Source organism: Natator depressus, chromosome 14 (genome assembly GCF_965152275.1).
Source record: "Natator depressus isolate rNatDep1 chromosome 14, rNatDep2.hap1, whole genome shotgun sequence".
In the NCBI taxonomy this organism is placed as follows: domain Eukaryota; kingdom Metazoa; phylum Chordata; order Testudines; family Cheloniidae; genus Natator; species Natator depressus.
Window position 1 is genome coordinate 34358970 of NC_134247.1, and position 25475 is coordinate 34384444.

At 49.4% G+C, this 25475-nt stretch overlaps 1 protein-coding gene and 1 long non-coding RNA gene across 2 annotated transcripts in view; both read right to left on the bottom strand.

Moving 5' to 3' along the window:
- Window positions 1–274: 274 nt before the first annotated feature.
- The window catches only part of LOC141998855 (uncharacterized), a 30103-nt gene continuing 4902 nt past the window's right edge, over window positions 275–25475 (bottom strand). The window contains exons 4-9 of the mRNA XM_074971828.1: window positions 25099–25121; window positions 24228–24340; window positions 23893–23925; window positions 22991–23104; window positions 21083–21878; window positions 275–1010 (exon numbers count right to left, since the gene is read on the bottom strand). Coding sequence (XP_074827929.1) covers window positions 275–1010; window positions 21083–21878; window positions 22991–23104; window positions 23893–23925; window positions 24228–24340; window positions 25099–25121 — 1815 coding nt within the window. The remainder of the gene's footprint in view (window positions 1011–21082; window positions 21879–22990; window positions 23105–23892; window positions 23926–24227; window positions 24341–25098; window positions 25122–25475) is intronic.
- Window positions 1015–8814, bottom strand: LOC141998774 (uncharacterized). The gene is made up of 3 exons (XR_012641921.1): window positions 8684–8814; window positions 1519–1719; window positions 1015–1212 (listed from the first exon to the last, which is right to left on the bottom strand). It is a non-coding gene; the product is annotated as an uncharacterized LOC141998774 (long non-coding RNA).

Genomic DNA, 25475 nt, shown 5'->3' on the forward strand with positions numbered 1-25475 from the left:
AATAGGACATGGGAAAGGAGAGCACCCAAGTCCAAGGAGACTTAGCTAATGGGACTCTTTCTCTCCTATTCTCCCAGACATTGTCAGGAGGCAGAAGAACCCAGCAACTCGGCAGCAAGGAGCTGATTAGTCATCTCCTTCTTTGCCTGGGGTTTGTAGGCCAGGCAGAGTCAGAGGTCACTGGTCAGCATGGGGTTGGCTGCTGCTGGCTTGCTCCTGGACAGATATTTGACTGTATCCTGACAATATTTGTGGGATTGGGCAAATGCATTACTCATTTTGGCCAACCTGACTGAGGGCCCGTGGACAATTTCTTTTTCGCATGTGTTCTCCGGTGTTTTGTGAGTCCTGTGCTGGATCTGAAGCTTTTCCCACACTCAGGGCATTTATAAGGTTTCTCTCCTGTATGGAGTCTCCGATGGATAGTGAGAGTTGAGCTGGCCCGGAAGCATTTCCCACACTCAAAGCATTTATAGGGTTTCTCTCCCGTATGGATTCTTTGATGTCTAATGAGGGTCCTGCTGTCTCTGAAGCTTCTTCCGCAGTTGCGGCATACATGAGCTTCATGTCCCATGTGGGTTCTCTGATGGACGACAAGGGCTGAATGAACAGTGTAGCTTTTCCCACACTCAGGGCTTTGATGAGGTTTCACTGACAGGTGTTTCTTTTGATGCTTTTGGAGGGATTCACTCCTGATGAAGGTTTCCACGCTGTCAGGGCATTGGTAGGCTCTCTCCCCACTGTGGATTTTGCGATGCTTATTGAGGGACTTGTTTGCAATGAAGGCTTTCTCACAGTCAGGGCATTTATAGGGTCTCTCCCCCGTGTGCATTCTCTTATGGCTAATGAGGCTTGAGTTGGAGATGAAGCCTTTCCCGCAATCGGGACATCTATAGGGTCTCTCTCCTGTGTGGGTTCTCCGGTGTCTAAGGAGGGATGAGCTACTACAGAAGCTTTTCTCACACTCGATACATACATGTTTTCTCTGTGCCATCTGTATTCCCTGCTGGCTCTTAATGTTGTGGTTTTTGTGACCTTCCCCACTGTGAGTGGATTGAACCCATTTCTTCTCTGGGTGGTTTCGTTGTGGCCTCTCTGGTCTGTCTTGACTCTCACAGGCTAGAGAGACATCCCCTTCTGATCTTCCCGACGACATCTCACCACCTTCCCATTGAGGATCCTCCTCCTCCTTCTCACTCATCATCCCATCACCTGCTGGGACAGAGAGAGAATCCAGACAGGAGTCATTCCCTGTGCTGAGGGGAAGGGAGGAAAGGGAACCTCAGAAATGGGGGAACAAACAAAATAACTGCTGGGAAGATTGAAAAATTAGGAGGCAATTTTCCCCATCCCCAACTCTTTCACCAGAGGAAAGAGAGGAGGGGACCAATTCTGCCTTCACATCCCATCTGAATACCCAGGGGGAGGAAACTACAGCCAAGTCTCAGTCAGGAGGGGTGGGAAGCCATGAGTGACGTATGCCATAAGAATACGGCACCTGATGGGCACAAGCCTGACCTGAGTGAGATGAGGAAGAAGTGGAGGAGCTCACGGGGCCTTTGTCATAATCCCACCATTTTCCTTTCCTCAGCCATTGTTTGAGAATGGGTCTAACGGGTTCTTCCTCTGAGCTTTCCTCGGAGCTCTGGATATCTGGGACCCAGGCTTCTTCTCCTTGTTCTAGCTGAGCAAGCAACTCAGGTTGGTAAATCGGAGATCCTGCTTGGGGGAAAGAAACAGGTGACAACAGCGTGAAGCACAGATTTGCAGAGTGTTTGATACAGAGAATGTGCTGTGATTTTTTCAAACCTAACCTCTTCTTAAAAAAATAAAATCCTCTGCCCACCCACCTGACTGCTCAAAGCCACAGGACCCTCTGCTAAGAGTGAGGATTTAACTCTTCATGTCTCTTCTGGGAACTCACACAGCCAGATGCCCATCATCAAAGGGGTTCCTAAGTTACATAGAAAACAGCTCCATCTCCCTGGATCTGCTCCTTAAAAGCAGAGAGGGGCCTGGTGACTGTGAGAGAATAGTAAAGAGGTTCAGGGCCAGTGAACACAGTCCTTGCCCTGAAAAGTTTGCTATCTAGACAGGGATCAAGGAGTGAGTGTAACAAACAACAAGGGAGAGGGGAGGTTGTGGGAGGGTTACAATGAATAGAACAGGCAGTGACCCACACTAGCAACACCCATGGCCTAAATGAAAATAGTCACATTTTTTAACAAAAGCAACCTCTGTTTAGGAACAAAGTATGTAGGTTACACTGGCAGGATGGGGGACTGTATCACGGGAAGCAGTGACTTTGAAAAGGACTTAGGGGTCATGGCAGATAATCAGCTGAATGTGATATCCCAGTGCAATGCTATGGCTAAAAGGGTTAGAATGATCCTTGGATGTATAAAAGAGGGATATCAAGGAGGATGGGGAATTTATACAGAGTTGATGCGACCATTACTGGACATTGTGTTCAGTTCTGGCATCCACCCTTCAAGCAGGGTGATGAAAAAAATTAGAAAGGTTTCAGAAAAGACCCGTGAGAATGATTCAAGGTCTGGAAAACCTCTCATACTGAGAGAATTAAGAAACTCAAATTGTTTATTTTATCCAAGAGAAGGTTAAGAGGTGACTTGGTCATGGCCTAGAAGCACCAACTGAAGGAGGAGATTTCTGATAACAGAGGGGTTTTCAATCTAGCAAACAAAGGCAGAATAAGGTCCAAGGGCTGGAAGCTGCACTAGAGAAATTTGGATTAGAAATAAGATACAATCTTTTTTTAACAGTGAGGATGATTAACCATTGGAACAACTGGCCAAGGGATGAGGCAGATTCTCCATTTCTTTAGATCCAGATTGGATGTCTCTTTAAAAATGATTTGCTCCAGCCCAATCAGTAGTTATGGACTTAAGTGGATGAAATTCTCTGGCCTGTATTATGCAGAAGGTTGGACTAGATGATCATAGTGGTCCCTTGTTGTCTTAATATCCATGAAAATCTGTGTCCATTTTTGAAATAATCTTTCTTTCTTTCTTTCTTTCTTTCTTTCTTTCTTTCTTTCTTTCTTTCTTTCTTTCTTTCTTTCTTTCTTTCTTTCTTAACCTCAGCCTATTTCTATTATTTTGATAGTAAAGTCTCTGACTCTAATTCCTTGGGAAAAGGACAATGGAAATTCCTCAGGAAAATAAAAATTGGACCATGTCACTCAAAGGTCTAAGTCTAAAATTAACCTGTTCAGGAAAGACGGAAGAAGCTGAACAAGGATACCCAGAGTGAGTTACAGCTGCAGGGAAAAGAGGAAGGTAGCAGAAAAGAAGAATGAACTAATGTACCCAAAGAGGCTAAGGAGACTAATGTGAGATTTTACAAAGCTACCAGGTCAAAAAGGAGCACTGGACAAGTCAGATCCATTAACAAATGGAGGGTAAGGAAATGAATAATGACTCATAGATGACCAGGCACTAAACTTTATAATGGCCCTCTCCAGCAAGTAAAATATGGAGATGCTAGTTGTGGACCCATAGTTAAGATTGACATTAAGGCTAATTTTGCACTTAAAGCAGGATTCCGCCTCAATGTTATGTCTGAAGAACACAGTGTATCCTCCTCAAAATTGCAGCACTTACGTTTTGAACATGGAATCTTTTTTTTGAGAATTTGCTAGTAAATCCATTAATTAGTTTACAAGTTAAAAATAATTAAATAATGGGTCCTTTAAGAAATTTTACCACTTGGTGTCTCACTTTTTTCATTTCAAGTGATTTTAGTAACGTAATAATGCAGACTCTTTAAACTTCCCTTATAGTTAAAACTCACTGGCATCTTCTATATAAGTTAAATTTGAAGGGCTTTTGTGTGTGTGTGTGTGTGTGTGTTTGTTTGTTTTTAAGATTCATGGTCATTTATTGCCGTCATTGTTCATAAATGAAAATTTCTCCTCCAACAGAATAATCTTCAGAGAGTTCCGTGAAGCCCTGCTCTATTTCAAAATGGCTGCCATCTCCTTTTGTTCTCAGTGAGACTAATCCAGCAGTTCTCAAACTTCATTGCACCGTGACCCCCTTCTGACAACAAAAAATGCTACATGACCCCGGGGGGGGGGGGGGGCAAAGCCAGGGCCCCACCTCCCCAGGCAGGGGGCTAAAGCTGAAGCCCACAGGCTTCAGCCCTCAATGTGGGGGCCTGTAACCTGAGCCCCACCGCCCAGGGTTGAAGCCCTCGAGCTTCAGCTTTGGCCCCAGGTGGTGGGGCTCGGGCTTCAGTTTCAGCCCCAGACCCCAGCAAGTCTAACAGCAGCCCTGGCAACCCCATTAAAACAGGGTTGCAACCCACTTTGTGGTCCTGATCCACAGTTTGAGAACCGCTGTCTGCAGGCTGCCCTTAGCAAAGGTGGCCACAGTCTCCATTCATTACTACTCTCTGACTCCTGACAACCTACGGTATGTCTACACTACAATAAAAAACCTGGCACCGAGTCTCAGCACTTGGGCTCCAGCCCAAGCCTGAATCTCTACACTGCAATTTTATAGCCCCACAGCCCCAGCCTGAGTCAGCTGACCTGGGCCAGCCACAGCCATGCTGCAGGTCTTTGATTGCAGTGTAGACATACCCATAAAGGGCAGCTTGGCTGAATTCCCCCTTGAGAACAATGAGAGAGGGCAGCTATTTTGAAAGAGGATAATTTTGTGTGAATTTCTCTGAAAGAGAAGATTTTACTTGCCAGCCTCTGTGGAAGGATAAAACTTTCTGTCATGACAAATAACAGCAAACAGTGACCCGTAGTCCTAAATCTTTATTTTCAAAAGCTGCACATTGCACCACACCAATTCAACCAGGGTTTAAAGTGCACTTCTTCCAAATGGGTCGGACATATTTTTAGTACTGCATTGGGGAGAGAAACCGCTCTGATTGGCTGACTTTGCTACTGCCCCACATCCTGGGGATGGGCAGCCAATCAGGGCTGCTGCAGGAGGCAGGCAGAGCTTTCCTCCCTCCCCTCAGGAACCAGCACTATTCTCACAGTAGCTCAGTTTGGCTCTGCTCCCTTGTCCCTCACCATGAACAACATGACAACTCCTCGGCTTCTCTCCTCCCTCCCTGCAACACCTGGCCTGGAAGCAGGGATGGTGGAGGGGACCATAGTGCCAACCCTCCCCCCTGGGTTGGGACAGGGGTTGAAGAGCCCCAGGAGCTGTAGGAGGGGCAGAGTTGGTATGGGGGGGGTGGGGGTGGGGACAGAAAAGATGTGGGAGAAGAACAGATGGGGCCTGGAGGCCAGAATTAGTGGCAGGGTCTAAGGATAAATAGATGTGGGGGTGATGGTAGACCCCCATTTCAGGTAGGAGGGGAAAACTTTGTGTGTGTGTGTGTGCATGCACTCACACATGTGTGTTTGTTTGAATACATGTGTGTACATGCGTGTGCATGCACTCATGCACTGGGGAATGTGAGGTGGAGGAGGGAGGGAGTGTGTGCAGGGAGTTGCAGAGAGGCACGGGGAAGTTAGGGGTGTTTTCAGGGGACTGGGGGATTTGGGGAGCATGTGTACTGTGGGAAACAGGGATGCAAAGCAGCTGTCAACCCAACTGGACGGTATGCTCTGCTTGCTTTGTGCTGCTCCGAAGTGGTGTAAAGCAGCCACAGCCTACGGCTGAATCTGGCTGGCGCTGCCAAGTGTCGCTTGTCTTGCGTGGCAGCCATGCATCTTGCCAGGCTTGTCTGCACTCCCGACGCCCAGCTGGGGTGTCACATTCAGCAGGGTTGCAGGAATGGGCTGCAATTTTGCCTCATGGCTGCCAGAGGCTCCCGGGGAACCTGCTGAGTGGGCAGCCATGTGGCTTCCATTTCACTGTTTCCCTGCTCATATCCAGCAGTGGGGAGCAGTAAGCAGTGGCAGCAGAGACAGCAGGTCTCAGGCTCCCCCACCCATCAAGCAGCCAGCTCCCCATGAACATTCCCAGCCAACTACTCCCACACCCAGCCAGCGGCCATCCCTGCCAGCTGCCTCTATCTACCCCTGAAGCTCCCAAGCTGCTCCTATCTTCCCCCCTTGATTTGTATGAAAATCTACCTACACTAGCCATCACCAAGCTGACCCAGACACACCCACAAAGCCAGCTGTCCCCAAATCTCTACCCCCCCTGGCACTGAGCTGACCCATCTCCCCCCACCACTAGACACCCCACAAGCCCACCTACCCTGGCTTCCCCCTCCACACACATACAGCCCAGACCTACTCCCCAGACACCATCAGTGCCTGCCCACCTGCCAAGTTTCATGCAACTTCATGTCCTGTCACTTCATGATTTGGGACAAGATGTATTGTCCTCAAGCCTTGGGCGACAGGGGATGGATCACTTGATGATTACCCGTTCTGTTCATTCCCTCTGGGGCACCTGGTGTTGGCCACTGTTGGAAGACAGGATACTGGACTAGATGGACCTTTGGTCTGACCCAGTATGGCTGTTCTTATGTTCTTAAGACGGGGCTTACGGCCACATACAAATTATGCAAATGAATGGTCTAATTTGCATAAAATGTCACACATGGAGTTGTACAAACTTGGCAGCTATGTCTAGCTCTAAATGTTAAAATAAAAATAAAAGATTTGCTGTTGATCCCATGTTTCTTCAAGCAATGAGAAAAAGCCCATGGTAACATTCCCTTTGGGCTTCTTGCTTACTGTTCATGCATGTCATTTTTAATTTAAACAAACAAATACATGTTTTGCTTGGGAATTTCTATGTTAAGAACTGGGATAGAAATTGAGATTACACATCAGTAATGTAGGGTAATTATACATTACATGGAGACTGTAATTATCTCAAATCAAGTATTATAAGACCAGGAAATTCAGAGTTAAATAACCTAAAAAAACAACAAAAATCCAAACATGTTAAGGTATGAAATAGCTAACAGAATGTTGGGAATCATTAAGAAAGGAATAGATAATAAGACAGAAAATATCATCTTGCCTCTATATAAATCCACGGCACTCCCATATCTTGAATACTGTGTGCAGACGTGGTTGCCCAATCTCAAAAAAGATATATTGGAATTGGAAAAGATTCAGAAAACGGCAACAAAAATGAGTAGGGGTTTGGAACAGCTTCCATCTGATGAGAGATTAATAAGACTGGGACTTTTGAGTTTGGAAAAGCGATGACTAAGGGGGGATATGATAGAGGTCTATAAAATTATGACAGGTGTGGAGAAAGTAAACAGGAAGTGTTATTTACTCCTCATAAAACAAGAACTAGGGGTCACCAAATGAAATTAATAAGCAGCAGGTTTAAAACAAACAAAAGGAAGTATTTCTTCACACAATGCACAGTCAACCTGTGGAACTCCTTGCCAGGGGATGTTGTGAAGGCCAAGACACTAATAGGGTTAAAAAAAGAACTAGATAAGTTCATGGAGGATAGGTCCATCAATGGCTGTTAGCCAGGATGGGCAGGGATGGTGTCCCTAGCCTCTGTTTGCCAGAAGCTGGGAATGGACAACAGGGGATGGATCACTTCATGATTACCTGTTCTGTTCATTCCCTCTGGGGCACCTCCCAATATCCATTGTCAGAACACAGGATACTGGGCTAGATGGACCTTTGGTTTGATCCAGTGTGGCCGTTCTTATGTACACAAACCACCTTAACTCATCCCTATGATGACGCCATGGGGGGAAGGAGGAGCGAAATCAAATGTGTCTTTAAAAATCAATTGAAACTGATCTCGGACAATGAACCTTAAAATGCTTTAAGTGTGACCTACTGGGTAGAGCATGATCCTGTCACTCTCAAGATAGAGCTCTGCTGCTGGGTGATTGTGGCCAAGTCACATCATGGCTCTGTGCCTCGGTTTCCCCACCAGTACAGTGGGGATAATGATACTGCCCTCCTTTGTAAAGCCCTTTGCACTCTACTGATGAAAAGAGTTATGGTTATTGTGTGGTCTCACTGCAGGGTGGAGTTAAACCCATCTGGGTGCCCTAACTGTGTGTTTCCAGAGCTTAAAGCGTTTATAATTCTTTTGAGTGTCACACTAATTCTGAATTTCCTGGGCTTGTAATACTTGGCTCTGGGACAATTACAGCATCCCTGTGACTTATTTGACCCTAAATTACTGGTCTGTCCTCTCAAACTTAGCTCCAGGGTTTTGTATGGGAATAGAAAGGGAGTGTGCACAGTTACCTGGAGAAATCTGGCAATGCACCGGTGTGGGAGCGGGAATGGTCTCCCTAGGGTAGGGGTGGGAGCCCCATCACTCAGAATATTTGAATCAAGGACTGGCCAAAGCACTAGAAAATGCACCACAGGGAACAATCTTGCCTCGGCTCAGGGAGATGGATGGCATCGGGATTTTCCTCTCTATCCCTTACTTATCCCATGGAAGTGAGTAAGCAGGGAATGGTCTCTATTAAGAACATAAGAATGGCCATACTGGGTCAGAGCAAAGGTCCACCTAGCCCAGTATCCTGTCTTCCGACAGTGGCCAATGCCAGGTGCCCCAGAGGGAATGAACAGAACAAATAATCATTGAGTGATCCATCCCCTGTCGCCCATTCCCAGCTTCTGGCAAACATGGGCTCTGGAAATGTCTGATCCCTCTTATATCTACAGCTCCAGTAGAGCATCCAGGGCCCTCTAGAGACCCCCACCAGTTCTCCTAACCAAGTGGCGAGGAATCCTTACCCATTGTGAGCACTGTCCTGCAATGCTTTGGCACAGCATCCCCGAAGGGGGCTCTCTGAGCTGGGTCCAGCAGAGCCCACTGCTCCTCTGTGGCACAGACGGTCACCTCCTCGAAAGCCTCTGGCACCTGAAACAGCATCCTCCACTCAGGACCAGGATTTAATTGGGGATTGGTCCTGCTTTGAGCAGGGGGTTGGACTAGATGACCTCCTGAGGTCCCTTCCAACCCTGATATTCTATGATTCTATGACCAGCGCCCGCAGCAGTACGCCCCCAGCTCAGCCATGGGCAGGGCATGAGAACAGCCTCACCCCCAGGCACAGGGTGCAGGAATTCTCACACACACACAAACCCACCAGCAGCTCCCTGAAAATCCCCTACCTGAGCTGGCTCCACCACAGCCATTTCCCTTCCCTGTCCCCTGGGAGGATGGGTCAGTCTGGAGTGAAATGTGGTCCTTATTCTGCAGCCTGTCAGGGTGAGAAAGGTGATGGAGGAGGTTTCAGAAGACTTTGGTCCATTTCACACCCCGATTGCCCCCCCCCCTCCCCCGCAGAGAGACTAGTTCTAAACTCTGTGAGGCTGGGAAAACCCTGGGGCACTTTATTCCAGTGCAGACCCAGCCCCTCCCACCAGGACCAAACCCACCCAGACATTGGTGCCCCCCTCCACCCCCCAGGTACAGAGCCTCTCAGCCAAGTGCAGAACCAAAGTAGCCGCACTGGGGGTCCCCCTGACACTGTCCCCAGGGCAGCGCATCCCCGCAGCAGCGCGGGGACCAGGCAGAGGCAGGAACTGGCTTTTCCTCTCCCTGCTCCTCCCCTTCTCCCCAGGGAAGTCAATCTGCCCGGGGTACTGCAGGGAATGGGGCTGGGCAGGGCTGGGAGCCGGGAACCTCCCTCCCCGCTGGTTGCTCCTGCTGCCCCTGCCAGTCTCTGCCCCCGTCTCCCTCCTGCCCCCTCCCCTCCCCTCGGGCTGGGAGACTCGGTCCCTGGCCCGGTCCTGGGGCGGTTGCTCTCCCGGCGCTGGCTCGGCTCCTGCAGGCGCCCAGGGGGCAGAGCCTGGGAGGGCAGCAGCTCCGGGACTCGCAGACCCCCGCCCCCCCGGGAGCAGAGCTGGGGCGAGGAGGGGCCGTTGGTGCAGAGTCACTTTCCCCCCCGGCCCCAGCCCTTTCCCCGGGTCTCTCCCCTCACCTGCAGGCTCCGGCTCAGGGGCTGGTGTCGGCGGAGCCTGGGGCTGCCCCAGGGGCTGGTTCCAGCCACCGCAGAAAGTTCCCATCTCCCAGCACAGAGCCCACTGGGGGAGCAGCAGCTGCACATCAGGCTCCCAGATCACAATGGAGACGGAGGCAGCGGCAGCAACAGCAGCATCTGACCCAGGAATCCCAGAGACCCCACCTCCCCCCTGCTGAACAAACACAGACAGAGAACGCACAAGGTTGCCCTCCCTTAGCAATAGTCACAGCCCTCTGGTGGCAGCAGGTACTTAAACCTCCTCCCTGTGCCCCGGCCCATCATTGTGCTCCCAGCAGGTGTGGGTGGGGGCCCCAACCATCCACTCCCTGTAAAGTGTTGGTGGGATGAACCCACCTTGCACACCCACCTCTAGGCAGGGTGGCTTTGTGGCTGGGTCATCAGGGTGGGGGCTGGGGGAGGTGCCAGAGGTTGGGAGGGGAAGAGCAGCTGGGGAGTTCCCAGCCCTGGGGATTTTATTGCAAAACTCATGATATTTGTGTTTCTTTAAAATTTTCACGTCGTCCCATGATCGCCAGCATCTGCCTTGCAAATTCTCCCTCAGCCAAAGCAGTCCCCATCCCCCAATTACTTTCTGTGGGCCTGAGTCCACGCTGCTCTCTCAGAAAATGCCTGCCATTCCCCAGGAAGCTGCCCCCCAATAAATAGTTCGGCTGACTCCTGTTGTTCAGTCAATGAGTCTGAACCCAGGCTGTTCATCGGTGAAGACGAGGGCCGATCTATGGCTAGGGATGTGGGGAGCGGAAGGAAACTGAGTGCAGGAGTAGAGGTGGGAGAGAAAAAAGGTAAGGAGAAAGAGTATGTGAAGGAAAGAGAGGGGATAATATGTGGACAGGAGACTGGGGAAGTGGAGGAGGAGAATGTGAGTGGAGGAGAAGATGGGGTGGGGTAGGGTGCCATACAGGAAAGGGAGGAATGACACAATGATAGCAGAGGAGATGTTTGCCAGAAGCTGGGAATGGGCGACAGGGGATGGATCACTTGATGATCACCTGTTCTGTTCCTTTTCTCCGGGGCACCTGGCCTTGGCCACTGTAGGAAGACAGGATACTGGGCTAGATGGTCTGACCCAGTGTGGCCGTTTTTATGTTCTTATGAGACGGAAGGGGTAGAAAGGCAGCTCCCCAACGGCTGGAGTTAGGAGAAGTAAATCCCCTTTGCCCACCCTACAGAGAAGTTTACAAGTTTCCGTGTGCATTTAAATTTTGCACAAGGGCTGCTGTCACACCGATTGGGTGCCAGCAGCTTCATCCTGAAAGCTCATAAATCACAAGGTACATACACACAGACACAAACACACACACACACACAATTTACACTATCTTAAAGGCAGTTTCTTGATTTTGAGTTATAACTCATGAACGTCAAGCATTTGGGGTGGTTAATACTGCAAACAGCCTATAAGGAGCAACCATCTTCCCCAAGGGCAGCTTGTCTTCCTGCCCCTTGGCAATAAGAGGAGGTGCTGATGGTTTGGAGACAGCTGGCTTTGCTAAGAGGATCCCATAGCCGCACTCCCATTGAGAACAATAGGAGATAGAGGCTGCCATATAAGAGATGGCATTCTCTGGAGGAGAACGTTATCCACCAATCTCTGAGGAAACCTAAATTTTCAGTTATGTAGAATACTGTCCCCCAAATTAACATTAATGATAAAAATTCTTTTCCAAAGCTACTTGTCCTGGTTAAGTGGTACACGAGCACCTGGCCCTAATAAAAAGGTTCCCTGAGTTTAGTCAGGGAGGGACTCCCAAGGAGAAGGGAAGCTTCTGAGAAGAGGAGCTCACCAGAGCAGGAATCCTTGGAGATACTCGGCATTCAGGTAGGCCTGGTCTCAGCAAAAGGATCTCCTAAACAGAGGTGGAAGGCTAGGCTGCCAGGAACTATGTGATGCCCTGGGGAAGAGCTGCAGCTGACAGATCTCCACAAGTCATTTAGGAGGACCCACACTGTGAAAATTTTTCACACCCCATGCATTTTTCACACCCCTTCCAAACTTTTCACACCCACCCAGCAAATTTTCACACCCCATGCAAACCTCTATTCACACCCATTAGTGAAGATTGGTCGGGGCGGGGAAGGACACTAAGAGGGGCATGACATAGGTCCGGTCCCCAATTATGGGCTATGGGGCACAGGCATGATTTCTGGTGGTAGCACCTCCTCTCAGTCAGTGCTGAGATGGGTCTATAAATCACAGCCCTCGATGTCCCCCATAATTGCCATGTGCATTCATTTTTATTCCTGGGGTAAGCCAGCCCCCGTGACCCACTCTGCAGCTTCCCCATCCTCGCCTCTGCCAATCTAATCTCTGCTTAGGCCCAACCAGGAGTGTGAGCCAATCAGTATCACCTTGTGGGCGGTGGGACCTCCAAGTCCCAGGCCAACCAGAGAGAGTATCTAAGCCAGAAATCTGGCCTCCAGCACTGAGCTCTTGGTTGGCAACAGCACCCCGGAAGCCCTTAAGCCCTTCAAGTATGAAAGCGGCCATCTTGTTCCAAGAGCACATTTTCAGAAATTGTGGAAAGACAGAGAGGAAACATGGACTCCTTCACCATCCCGGTGGGAATTATGGAATTTGTTTTAACTCCCACAGTGCTTGGACAGCTGCAGAGAAAGTGCTACCTCAGAGACTGCTCTGAGGACAAGGAAGGGGAGGCTGAGAAGAGTCGTTTGGCGAAGTCGCTGCTGAAGTCCCTGGAATCTAACTGGGAGAACCAAGCTATCGTGTTGTCTGACAAGCATGTTGCCTGCCCATTGTCTGAACCCATGGAAGAGGAGACCTCTTTTGAGGCTGGGGGGAGAGTCTCCCTTGAACATAATAGCCATACTGGGTCAGACCAAAGGTCCATCTAGCCCAGTATCCTGTCTTCCGACAGTGGCCAATGCCAGGTGCCCCAGAGGGAATGAACAGAATAGGCAATCATCAAGTGATCCATCCCCTGTCACCCATTCCCAGCTTCTGGCAAACAGAGGCTAGGGACACCACCCCTGCCAATAGCCATTGATGGACCTATCCTCCAGGAACTTGTCTAGTTCCTTTTGGAACCCTGTTACAGTCTTGGCTTTCCCAACATGCTCTGGCAAGAAGTTTCACAGGTTGACTGCATTCTGTGAAGAAATATTTCCTTCTGTTTCTTTTAAATCTGCTGCCTATTAATTTCATTTGGTGCTTTGAACGGCAGAGCCACGTTGCAGGTAAATAAAGTATAAAATATGGAGGGGCTGAGGATGTTGGGGGCTAGGAACAGACCGCAGCTGTTGAAATCTAAAATGGTTGCCTACCAGTTGTTTCTTTTCTGAAAATCTCTCAACAGCAGGATGATGTTTTTCTAGTGGCCTTTGAGAACCTACACATTGGTAGTCCTGTGCGGATGAATTTATCTCATATCAGCTGTCTCAAGATGAGACATGGAGCTCAAGAAGAAATGCTGAGTAAGAACAAACTGAAGCTCTGAATCTGTAATAGTTTTTTTTCTCCTGCTGATAATAGCCCATCTTAATTAATTAGCCTCTTACTCCACCTTTTCATGTTCTCTGTATGTCTATATATCTTCTTACTATATGTTCCATTCTATGCATCTGATGAAGTGGGCTGTAGCCCAAGAAAGCTTATGCTCAAAATAAATTTGTTAGTCTCTAAGGTGCCACAAGTACTCCTGTTCTTTTTGCGGATACAGACTAACACGGCTGCTACTCTGAATCTGTAATAGTATGGCTCATGATGGCCATTTTCCAGGGGCATCTGGAAAAAGTTGTGTTTAACCAAGTGATTAATAAAACTTGTTTTCTGTTTAAATTTTTTGTTGTGAACATGACACCTCCATACTCATGTTAGCAAAAGACACCACAGCTACACAGGCAGCTCTGTTAAAGAAAATGTATTACTCCCCAAGAAGGGTGGGAGCTTTGAACCCTGTTTTTCAAGCAGCCAAAAAGCATACTAAAGCTTTGACTAGAAGGCAAGTCACAATATGGCTTTCAGACCAGGATGCTTACCCTTTAAACAAACCAGAACAACTCTGTTTTAAAAGAAATAAGGCTATCGATTCAGATGTGGATGCATAATGGCAGGCAGATTTGGTGGATATGCATCAGATCTCCAAACACAGTGGTGGTTTTAAGCACATCTTAACGGTGATAAGACATTCTGTCTAAACATGATTGGGCCTTAGGCCTAAAAGACAAGACTGGAGACATAGTATCTAAGGCCTTTGAATCTATTTTTGATGAAGGGCACATACCCCTAATTACAGACTGATCAGGGAGGAGAATTTTTAAACAAGCAAGATAGTCAAAATAGCATAAGAATCACCATTTTGTTACTAATATTCAAGTCAAAGCGGGGATTATGGAGTGATTTAACAGAACTTTAAAATCGAAGATGTGGTGGCATTTTATGATCCACGCCACCTTTTGCTACATCAGTGTGTTACCAGAGTTTATAAAGAGTTTCAGCCAAAACTTTCACCAAACTATTTGTAGCAGGCCTGTTGATGTTGATGAGACCTCAAATTCTCTGAAGGTGTAGGAAATGGCTTATGGAGAGAGTTTTAAATTAAATCACTGTTCCTTCTTTTAGAAAAGGATCTAAAACCAAAGAAGTTGTTGACAAAGGTTTTACGAACAAACATTTACTGATGAAATATTCATTGTGGATGAAGCCTTAACTAAACAAACAAAGGAAATATTTCTTCCCACAACGCACAGTCAACCTGTGGAACTCTTTGCCAGAGGATGTTATGAAGGCCAAGACTATAACAGGGTTCAAAAAGGAACTAGATAAGTTCTTGGAGGATAGGTCCATCAATGGCTATTAGTCAGGATGGGCAGGGATGGTGTCCCTAGCCTCTATTTGCCAGAAGCTGGGAATGGGTGACGGGATGGATCACTTGAAGATCACCTGGTCTGTTCATTCCCTCTGAAGCACCTGGCATTGGCCACTGTCGGAAGACAGGATACTGGGCTAGATGGACTGTTGGTCTGACCCAGTATGGCCGTCCTTATGTTCTTAACCAAGAGACAGAGGCCTGCATACAAGTTAAAAGATAACAGGGATGAGACAGTCATTGGTTCTTCTTACTCTGAAGACTTACAAAAAGATAATCCCAAGGGCAGGATTTAGAAGGCTGAAATGCTTCTAGCTGAGAAAGGAAAGGGGAGAAAAAAAGGGGTTGCTGCTAATGGCCTGTGATGGGATGGGATCTGAGTTACCCAGGAAAGAATTTTCTGTAGCATCTGGCTGATGAATCTTGCCCATATGCTCAGGGTTTAGCTGATCACCATATTTGGGGTCGGGAAGGAATTTTCCTCCAGGGTAGATTGGTAGAGGCCCTGGAGTTTTTTCGCCTTCCTCTGTAGCATGGGGCACGGGTCACTTGCTGGAGGATTCTCTGCTCCTTGAAGTCTTTAAACCATGATCTGAGGACTTCATAGGTGAGGTTTTTCTCAGGAGTGGGTGGGTAAGATTCTGTGGCCTGCGTTGTGCAGAAGGTCAGACTAGGTGATCATAGAATCATAGAATATCAGGGTTGGAAGGGACTTCAGGAGGTCACCTAGTCCAACCCACTGCTCAAAGCAGGACCAATCCCCAATTTTTGCCCCAGATCCCTAACTGGCCCCCTCAAGGATTGAACTCATAACCCTGGTTTAGCAGGCCAAAGCTCAAACCACTGAGCTATCCCTCACCCCTAATAATCATAATGGTCCCTTCTGACCTTAGTATCTATGAATCTATGAAATGGTTGGGCTGGCCCGATGGATTTAACAGTTGGGTGGAAGTCTCAATTCTATGACATTTAGATGTAAAATAAAACAATTACACCTGCAAGAAGGAGTGGGGGGAAAAGAGTCACAAGAGCTTTTACATCACTTTATCTAGCAATGCTTGCTCGGAGGTTTTCCCCCCAAAACATCAGCTTGACCTTTACTATAAGCTAGTTAAATCCCTGGATCTCATAGAGGCCTGGGAGGTGGGTTGAGTTTCTAATGTGCCGGGGGGGGGGCTCCCTCCAGCTCTGCCCCCACTCCATCCCTTCCCCCAAGGCCCTGCCTCCTCCCACCCCCGCTGTGCCTCCATCCTGCTTCTTCCCGCCCTGTTCTGCTCCCTCCTCTGAGCATGGCCCATCCCCACTCCTCTTCCCGCAGTGCCTCTTGCACACTGCAGAACAGCTGATCCACAGCAGGTGGGAGGCACTGGAGCGGGGTGGGGGAGGCACTGACCAGCGGGGCTGCAGCATGTGGGAGGCTCTGGGGGGAGAGGGAGGTGCTGATAGGGCAATTGCCGGTGGGTGCTCAGCACTCACCATTTTTTCCCATGGGTGTCCCGGAGCACTCACGGAGTCGGCACCTATGGGGGGTGCGTGGAAATACAATACCCGCACCACTGGAACAGTATCACTGAAGCCATCCCTTTTGAAGTTACCCATGGAGCTAAGAAATGGAGCTTCTTCCTAGACACACTTATTACGCATCCATACCCAAATTACTGGGTCACATGGACAAAACCGCAGCTAGGCAACTGGTACCGCTTGAGGCGGTCACGAACTATGATCTTGTGGGTAGAAGAAAAGTTAGACTTAACTCCTCTGAGGGCACTTATGCTTTTGCTACCAGTGGGCAGCTAGCCAGTATATTGGAATTGTTCTCTGACGGTAGTATAAAAAGAAATCCCCTTCTCAGCAGACATTGCAGGGGCTTTCAGAGGAGCATTGGTTGGGACATTTGTGCAGTTGGGAGTCAGAGGAGTGAGGGGAAATTTGGAAGGGGTTGGTATAGTGCAGGGAAGAGTGGGGTGAAGAGGGGGCCCCAGTTGTGCAATGGAGGGTACTGGGGATTTCGTCTCTGTCTTCTCCAAACCTGCACATCTACGACTGTCCCCCACATCTGCCACCCCCATCAAAAAATGGCCCCACACACTGCATGCTGCTCCCAGCACCGTTCCGGCATCCTCTCCACAGCTCCTCCACTTGCAGCACCCACAATGATGCGCTTTTCTCCATGGGGAGGACAGTTGGGGATGGACAACCAGGCTCGACAGGCAAAGGGACGGGAGACAAAGAGATGATGCAGGGGCGGTGAAATGACTAACGTGCAGCCAGGGAATTCTGTGGCCAGGATAATCAATGCTAAGGTGCTAGAGCTGGACTCTGGTATGTGGGGGTGCTGAAAAAATATTTTTTATAAATTAATTGCCCCAAAACTTAATTAGTGCAGAGTTAAGATCGCTCTGTGTGGTGCCTGGTGCCCTTGCAGGGTGTGGAGAGTGGCTAAACTGAAACCTCTAAAAATCAGGCAACACAAAGCGAAGGTAGATGCCACCCCAGCAGCGCCATCTCTTTGAGTGATGTCCTAACGCACCATTAACACACTTACTAGCACTCTGCCCTTGCGCTTTGGGAACCAGGGCACATGAACATGCCTGGGGAGATGAGGATGTGCAACAAATATTTTATTATGAATTTATTTGGAAAAAGAGAAACCAATAGAGGGAAAGACTTCCATGAGAAATAGACTCCACAAAATCCGCACTTCCAGAAGAACAAGACCTCTCTCAGCCCCCATCCAGAAACATGGAGAAAAATCCCTCCCAGGGCAGTTAAGGAATCATCCTAGTATGTGACAACATGAGCTGAAGACCCTCCCTGAAAACTGGGACAAGGGAGTCCAGCTATAGTCCTTCCTGTCCACGCAGTAACCTCTCACCCAGACAAAGAGAGCAGGGAAAGAACTGGAGAGTGTCAGATAATAAAATACAGTTGTAACCAGAGAGTCGCACACTTCATTGCTTGTCGGCTGAGCTACCTGCACACACTAGGACAGTGGTCCCCAAGCTTTTGAGGGTCACGCCCCCCTCTTCTCCCTGTCCTCATCTCCCTCACAGCCAGGGCCAGAAGCAGGGCCGCAGCTCTGGGGGGGGGGAGGGGCGGGAAGAGGGGAACATGGACAGGAACAAGGAGGCCAAGGCTGGGGACGCAGCTGCGGATGGGTCTGTGGCTGGGAGCAGAGCCGCAGACGGGCCCCAGCCGGACGTGGAGCAGCAGCGAGACTGGGGCTGAGGTCAGGTGTAGGGCCAGGAGCCAGGGCCGCAGCTGGGGGTGGGGCCAGAGCAGAGCTGGGGGCGGGGTGTGGCTGGGTGGTGCTCCCTCCCCGTCCCCCATGGGAGCTGGCCTGGCCCGCCATGCCCTCCTGAATGTTCCTCCACGGCCCCCTAAGGGGGGGCCACCCCACAGTTTGGGGACCTCTGCACTAGGGGATCCTTGCATCATTCTATTCCCTCTGCAAATTCCCTGTGTGCCTCCCTCCCATCGCCTCTATTTCAGGTTCCCCTGTTCCTCCCACCCCCAAGCCAAGGGATCCCAGGCTCCCATTTTTCCCTCAACATTTTAAACTCTGCTGGGACTACGGGGCTCAGATGGGGGGTGTTGCTAGCTGGAAGGTATCAATAGTTGCCATCAATGAGATTGTAACATCACTCCTGAGTTGCGGAAGGCAGGTGAGAGTATTGTTGTCCTTTGGCTGCATAAGCTCTTTCAGACCCTCAAGTGCACGAATACCATCCCCCATGACTGGAAGAAGGGTGTTATTCTGGCTCAAACTTTGGTGGCACAAATAAGAAGGCCAGCAATGGATACAAACTGAATATACAGCTAGACCACCTTAAGCATCTAGTCAGAGATCAATCTGAGTGTCCCTCAGTTTCTAAGAAGGCCACATTCCTTTGGGATTTGCAATGATCAACCTGTTCTTTGATCTACAGACAATTGGAGACTCAGTAGGGTTTGGCCCAATTGGATGTGGTGTTCAAAAGTTATCGCGTTACATCCAGATAAACGGAGAAATGCCATCAAATTGATTGTCGGTCCTCTCTTTCCTCAGCCAAATAAGGACCTTTCCCTGCTTAGGTACCTGCATCCTTCTTAACACACAGTAATTAGTGACTTGCATGGTTCCCTGGGAGGTGGGAATACAGCAATTACGGACGCATCATGCTGTTGTTGGTCTGGAGGAAAATCTTCACTTCTGTGTTAATGTCTTGAATTAATGAAGCACTTTTGCGAAGGTCACGATATTCACAGTGTGGCTTGAGATCTCATTGTTCCACGATTGACCGGATCTTTACCTCGAGACAGCTTTGTGAGAAGACGGCTGAACTTAATAAGCCATGCACAGCCATGGTACAGATTTCCACCAGCCCTTTGATTCAGTGCACTGAACAAGGCCGTAGGTCTGATGAGGTGACACAGCATCCCTGGATATCCTTGACAGAGAAGCTCTATCATGGAAGGAAAGCTCCGTTGGAGTCAATAGCAAATACAGAGCATGGTGTCCTATATCCACGCAAGTTCAACAAGGCTGAGTTCTGACACCATCGTTGTTCAGTGTCAACAACTGATCGGTTGACGAATAAGATTGAGGAGGCAGAAGTGGGTGGAATTGAGCTGAATACCACTCTGCTTTGAGATCTCAAATACATCAATGACATTGTCTTGCTGGTTCAGTCTCAATTGCACATTGATCTGGTTATTAATCCCCAGCTATTACCATCCAGTGGCCTCCAGCTCCAGATTGCAACCAACTCAGTATTAACCTGTCCAGACAGGAGACTGAGCAAGTGGCAACTGTCATATATTTGGCCAGTGTCATGGACAGGGCTGCAGGATGTTCAAAAGATGGCACTTATACAGTAGCAGTGGTTGCCGTGTTTCGGGCCTTTCAGCGACCTTTTTGGGGATGTTGTGACATCAAGCTTGCTATGAAAATGTGGCTCTAAAGAAGCGTGGTTCTATTAATTCTATTGTATGGAAGTGGGCGCTGGGGAAGACTGAAGAACATCATATTCTCATCATCTGCATAAACTGCTCCTGATCCAGTGGCAGGACAAGATCAGAAATGAGGCTATTTGAAGCCAAACCCAGCAACCACCTCCAACAGTATGGGTTTGGTTTCAGTGGCTTTCTTGGTGTGGACATATTATAGAAAGGAAGACCAATGAGTTCCGAAGTGTGTTTATGAAAGAATGCCACTAAACAGCCAAGGATCACATGGGCACCAGAAACTTTGGTGGCACAAATAAGATGGCCAGCGATGGATATAAACTGAATAGTCCACCTTACGCACATAGCCAGAGATCAATCCAAGTGGCTCTGAATTTCCAAGAAGGCCACATTCCTTTGGGATTTTCCATATCAGCCAGTTCTTTGATCTACAGACAATTGGAGACTCAGAAGGGTTTGACCCAATTGGATGCGGTGTTCAAAAGTTATCGCATTACATCCAGATAAATGCCATCAAATTGACTGCCGGTCCTTTCTTTCCTCAGCCAATTAAGGACCTTTCCCTGCTCTGGTACCTGCATCCTTCTTAATACACAGTAATTAGTGAGGTTGCATGGTTCCCTGGGAGGTGGGAGACTACTATTATCCCCATGGTGGGAATGGGAGGAACAGATACACAGAGAGGAGGGGAGGAACTCAGCTGGTTATAGAACCTAGCATTCCAGCCTCCCACTTCCACCCCCCTGCTCTAATCTAGACCTCCCTCCCTTCTCAGAGCTGGGATCTGAACCCAGGAGTCCTGAGTCGCAATTCCCCCTGCTCTCACTATTACACCATACTGCTCTCACTGGAACTGTGCAATCCCCACAAAGACCCCCACCTCTCCGGGGAATCTCCACCTCAAATCCCCCCAATCTCCAGCCGACTGCCTGTGTCTGCAGAGATGTACAATACACTGAACATGATGCTAAAATTCTGCAACTTCTGATCAGCATCTCTTACCGCCTGGTAACTACAGACCCACCGGGCCTCTCACTGCTTCACTGAATAATGTGCCTCTGCCCCTGCCCAAGAGGTCTTAGGAGCTGCCGACGTGTCTCTGAGACAAACTGCAAGGGAGCTTTAGTTTACCTCTTCTCTAAATTGGAAAGTGTGCGTGGAACCCACAGAAATGTCTCCCCATTAATTCCATCACCTGCTCCTCCCAGACCCTGATATGACACATCTCCCCAGTAGTGCTCCCTAGCGCTCCATCCTATTCTGGCCTAAACCACCATCCACTGGAACCCAAACCATCTAGCCACCTGCTGCCCCACCCAGATCCACCCTCAAATGAAGCAAATTATAGTTTATTGCAAGTGGGCACAGACCCATTGCCCCACAGTGAGAGCTCCCATCTTCTGTGGACTTTTTGATGGGAAATTAGAGCAACCTTCGCCTTGTAGCTTTTCCCACAGTCAGGGCATGTATAGGGTCTCTCTCCTGTGTGTGTTCTCTGATGAACAACCAGGTGTGAGCTCTGAATGAAACTTTCCCCACAGTCAGCACACTTATAAGGTTTTACTCCGGTGTGGATTCTCTGATGAACAGTGCGGTTTGATTTTGAACTGAAGCTTTTCCCACAGTCGGGGCATTTATAGGGTCTCTCTCCCATGTGGATTCTCTGATGTGAAATAAGGTTTGAGCACCGTGTGAATCTGTCCCCACACTCACAGCAGGGATAAGGTTTCTGACCCGAGTGCGTTGTCTGGTGCGAAATGAGGTGTGACCTCCGAGTGAAGGTTTTCCCACAGTCACTGCACATAAATGGTTTCTCTCCTGTGTGCAGTTTCAGATGTCTAGTAAGATTTGATTTGTGATTGAACTTTTTCCCGCACTCAATACATTCATGCTGTTTCTTTTTAGTGCCGATTCTCAGCTGGATCACCGTTTCATTGAGATCCTCCGAGCCTTCCCCTTGGTGAGTGGATTTACCCTGTATCTTCCCTTGGTAGTTTTCCTGCTGCCTTTCTGACCTGCACCGACTCTCCTGGGCTTCTTCCAGATCAGGACTCTGGGAAACGTTCGCTTTGGATATTCCCGATACCATCCCGTGAGGTTCCACTTGCTTGGGACCTTCCTGCTGTGGATTCTCCTCCTCATTCCCACTCATCATTCCATCACCTGCTGGGATAGAGAGAGAATCCAGACAGGAGTCAGTCTCTGTGCCAGAGGACAGGGAACCTCAGAAAGGGGAACAGGAAAGGGGGGAACAAACCCAAATATCTGCTGGGGAAATTGAAAAACCAGGAGCTGAATTCCACCCCATCCCCACCTTTCCCAGAAGACAGAGAGAGGAGGGGACCAGTTATGCTTCCACATTCCATGAGACCACTCGGGGGGGAAGGGATGTACTGCCAGGTTTCAGTCATGATGGGTGGGAAGCCATGAATGATATCTACCAGGAAGATATGTCACCAATCTTCATCTGTAGGGCCCTACCAAATTCACTGTTCATTTTGGTCAATTTCATGGTCAGAGGGTTTTAAAAATGGTAAATTTCATTATTTCAGCTATTTAAATATGAAATTTCATGATATTGTAATTGTAGGGGTCCTGACCCAAAAATAGGATGACCAGATGTCCCAATTTTATAGGGACAGTCCTGATTTTTGGAGCTTTTTCTTACATAGGCACCTATTACCCCCCACCCCCGTCCCGATTTTTCACACTTGCTTCTGGTCACCCTACCCAAAAAGGAGCCGTGGGGGGTGGGGGTCACAAGGTTAGTGCAGGGGGGGTTGCAGTACTACTACTCCTACTTCTGTGCTGCTGCTGGCGGCGGTGCTGCCTTCAGAGCTGAGCAGCTGGCGAGCGGCGGCTGCTGGCCGGGAGCCCAGCTCTGAAGGCAGAGCCGCTGCCAGCAGCAGCGCAGAAGTAAGGGTAGCATAGTATGGTATCCCGCCCAACTCTGAAGTCAGCACAGAAGTAAGGGTGGCAATACTGTGACCCTCCTGAAACTCCCTTTTGGATCAGGACACCCAATTTGAGAAACACTGGTCTCCCCCTGTGGAATCTGTGTAGTACAGGGTAAAAGCACACAAAAGACCAGATTTCACAGGGGGGAGACCAGATTTCATGGTCCGTGACATGTTTTTCATGGCCGTGAATTTGTTAGGGCCCTCTTCATCTGGGTGAGGTGAGGTAGCACTGGATGAGCGTGCTGGGCCTTTGTGGGAATCCCAGCTGTTTACATCAATGACAGATGGTTTCTCCAATCTGTGTGACTCATTCCTCACCTGTGCGGATGTTTCTCAGGATCTCTCTTTCCTTAGAGCATTGGAGATCGGGCACCCAGGGTTCTTTGCCCCATTCCACCCGGGCAATCATGTCAGGTTTTGGAATTAGAAAACCTGTTCCAGGGAAAGAAAACATGTGAGTCCAGGGTTTTACAGAGTTGTTTTCAGATGTGCTGACTGGGTGGGCACACTTGTATAAACCAAACAGATGGGTAAATGTTCCTGGAGATCTTTTGGGGGAAGTCAGATGTTTCCTGGAAGATGTGCCATTGCTCCAGCAGAAGATCCAGGGATCTTTACACACTGGGTAATTTTATAACTCTGGAAGAGCATAGCTGTGCAACCTCTTCCCCATTTCTAACAGTGCTGAAGGCAGAGCTCTTGCCAGGCAGAGAGCTACTCCTGGGAAGGGAGGGAGACATGAAATCTCATTTTATGTGAGTGTGCGCTCATGTTTAATAACACAGAGAGGTACCTTACACCCAGCCTCTCCCTTGGAAGGAATGGGGATGGATTATTCTCTGCATTGTGTCTCTGAATCTCCTCTCCCATGGGAGAGAGCGTGGGGGAGACAATCTTTCTCACATGGGTTCTGGGGGCTATGGGGCGGGAATGTCAGAAAATGCCTCCCCCTCAGAGTTTGCACCCAGGGAGGAACGTTCCTGATTCTCTAACATCTGAGAATGTTTTGCTTGTCTGGTTTGACGTGTGAAATGTTGACATTAACGGGGGTCCCGGATGTAGGTTATTAAAGCAGGAAGGCTTGAGATAGAGGGGCAAGGGGCCTGCTCAACCCCACCAGCCATGCCCACCGAAACGGCCTCCCCTCAGGCCTCCAATAACGTCCCTGGGGTTAAATCTCTGACGTCAGCTCCCACGGTCTGTCAGAGAAAGACACATACCTATGTCGCTGTCCAGCTCCAGTCGCAGAGTCTCTAGGGGAAGGAGAGCACGAAAGAGGTGAGAATTCAGGCCCCAGCATTCATGGGGATGTTCCACTGGGACGTTAATGTAACTGCGCTTTTAATTATGAGCTAGCAAGGCAGCCCAAGGCCAGCAATGCAGCTGCTGCAGACAGGGCAAGCCCCAGAGGGCTATTGCCATGGCAAAGGGCGGTTCACCCAAGGTGGGGAACGCAAGATGGTGCCCGGGGTAAGTGATGTCACGAGAGCCACCGACTCCTCTCCAGGGCGACCGTTAGTCTAACCAGAGATGCCACCACGAGACTCCCATTTACCTTTGAATCCCTGCAGCAGCTCCAGCAGGATGGCACTTCTCTGAGAGAAATCCCCAAGTCTCTTCTCCAGCTCCACAAACCCAGACTCTGGCTTCTGCAGCGTCCTGTCCTCCCTGCTGGAGAAAGGCGGAGGGGTGACAAAGGGACCTGGTCCACAACCCAAGCCCGGCAGCTCCCCAGACTCCAGGGTTATAAGCTTTGTAGACTGAGATGGTGTCACCTGCCTTGAGCCCTGTGCCTTCAGTGGGCCCAGGGCAAAATGGGGACGTGGGGAGACACCGAGGCAAGGAACAGTGGCCAGTTTGGGAGCTTTCTTTGAACCTGGTCCTTTCACACAAAGCCCATAACACTTAAGCTAAAGGAGGAACCCCATTGGCTGTCGGATAGTAGCTGGCTTCTCTCCTCATGGAGGCAGCCGCCAGGGCGTAGACACTTAGCATCCAGGCCCACCCAAATCTGAGCAGGGGTGTAGCGCTGCCACAGCAGCCTGGAGCTTCACTTGGGCACCTGCAACCCAAGCTGGAGCTGTGCACTTGCCCTTCAGAAAGCTATGCTCCGGCAGCTCTGCCTTGCCATTTTCTGAGCTGCTCCATGTGCGTTTCCAGCTTGGCAGGTGAAGTCTGGGGGCACCAAGGCTAGGAAGAGGGTGTGGCGTCAGGGGAGAAGCCGAGCTAGCACCGTCTGTCATTGCCCATCCACCCACAAGTCGGTGCCCACCCATATTTCCACTCCTAGCTATGCCACTGGCAGCCACTAGGGGGAGACATGATCACACGCACCAAGCCAGTGTGTCACGCTCTGTGGGCAGCTGTGTATTCAATGTGGTTTCCAAGCCTGAGTGACCATGAGGGAGACGGAGCCCAGAACTCACCTGCTCCCAGAGCTGCCCACACCCTAGAGAGAGAGAGAGAGAGAGAAAGAAGAGGCAGTCAGAGGATGTATCCCAGGTTGGGGGAGGCCTCTGCTCCTGCAGGCAAGTTGCTGTTGGAGTCTCAGATATTTGGGGAATTTCAGACACTCAGAGAGCAGCGGCCATCCCATCCAAGTGGCATAATTAGGCTATGGCTACACTGGCACTTTACAGCACTGCAACTTTCTCGCTCTGGGGTGTGAAAAAACACCCCCCTGAGTGCAGCAAGTTACAGCGCTGTAAAGCGCCAGTATAGACAGTGCCCCAGCGCTGGGAGCCGCACTCCCAGCGCTCTAAACTAATCCCCTCATGGAGGTGGATTACCAGGAGTGCTCCCG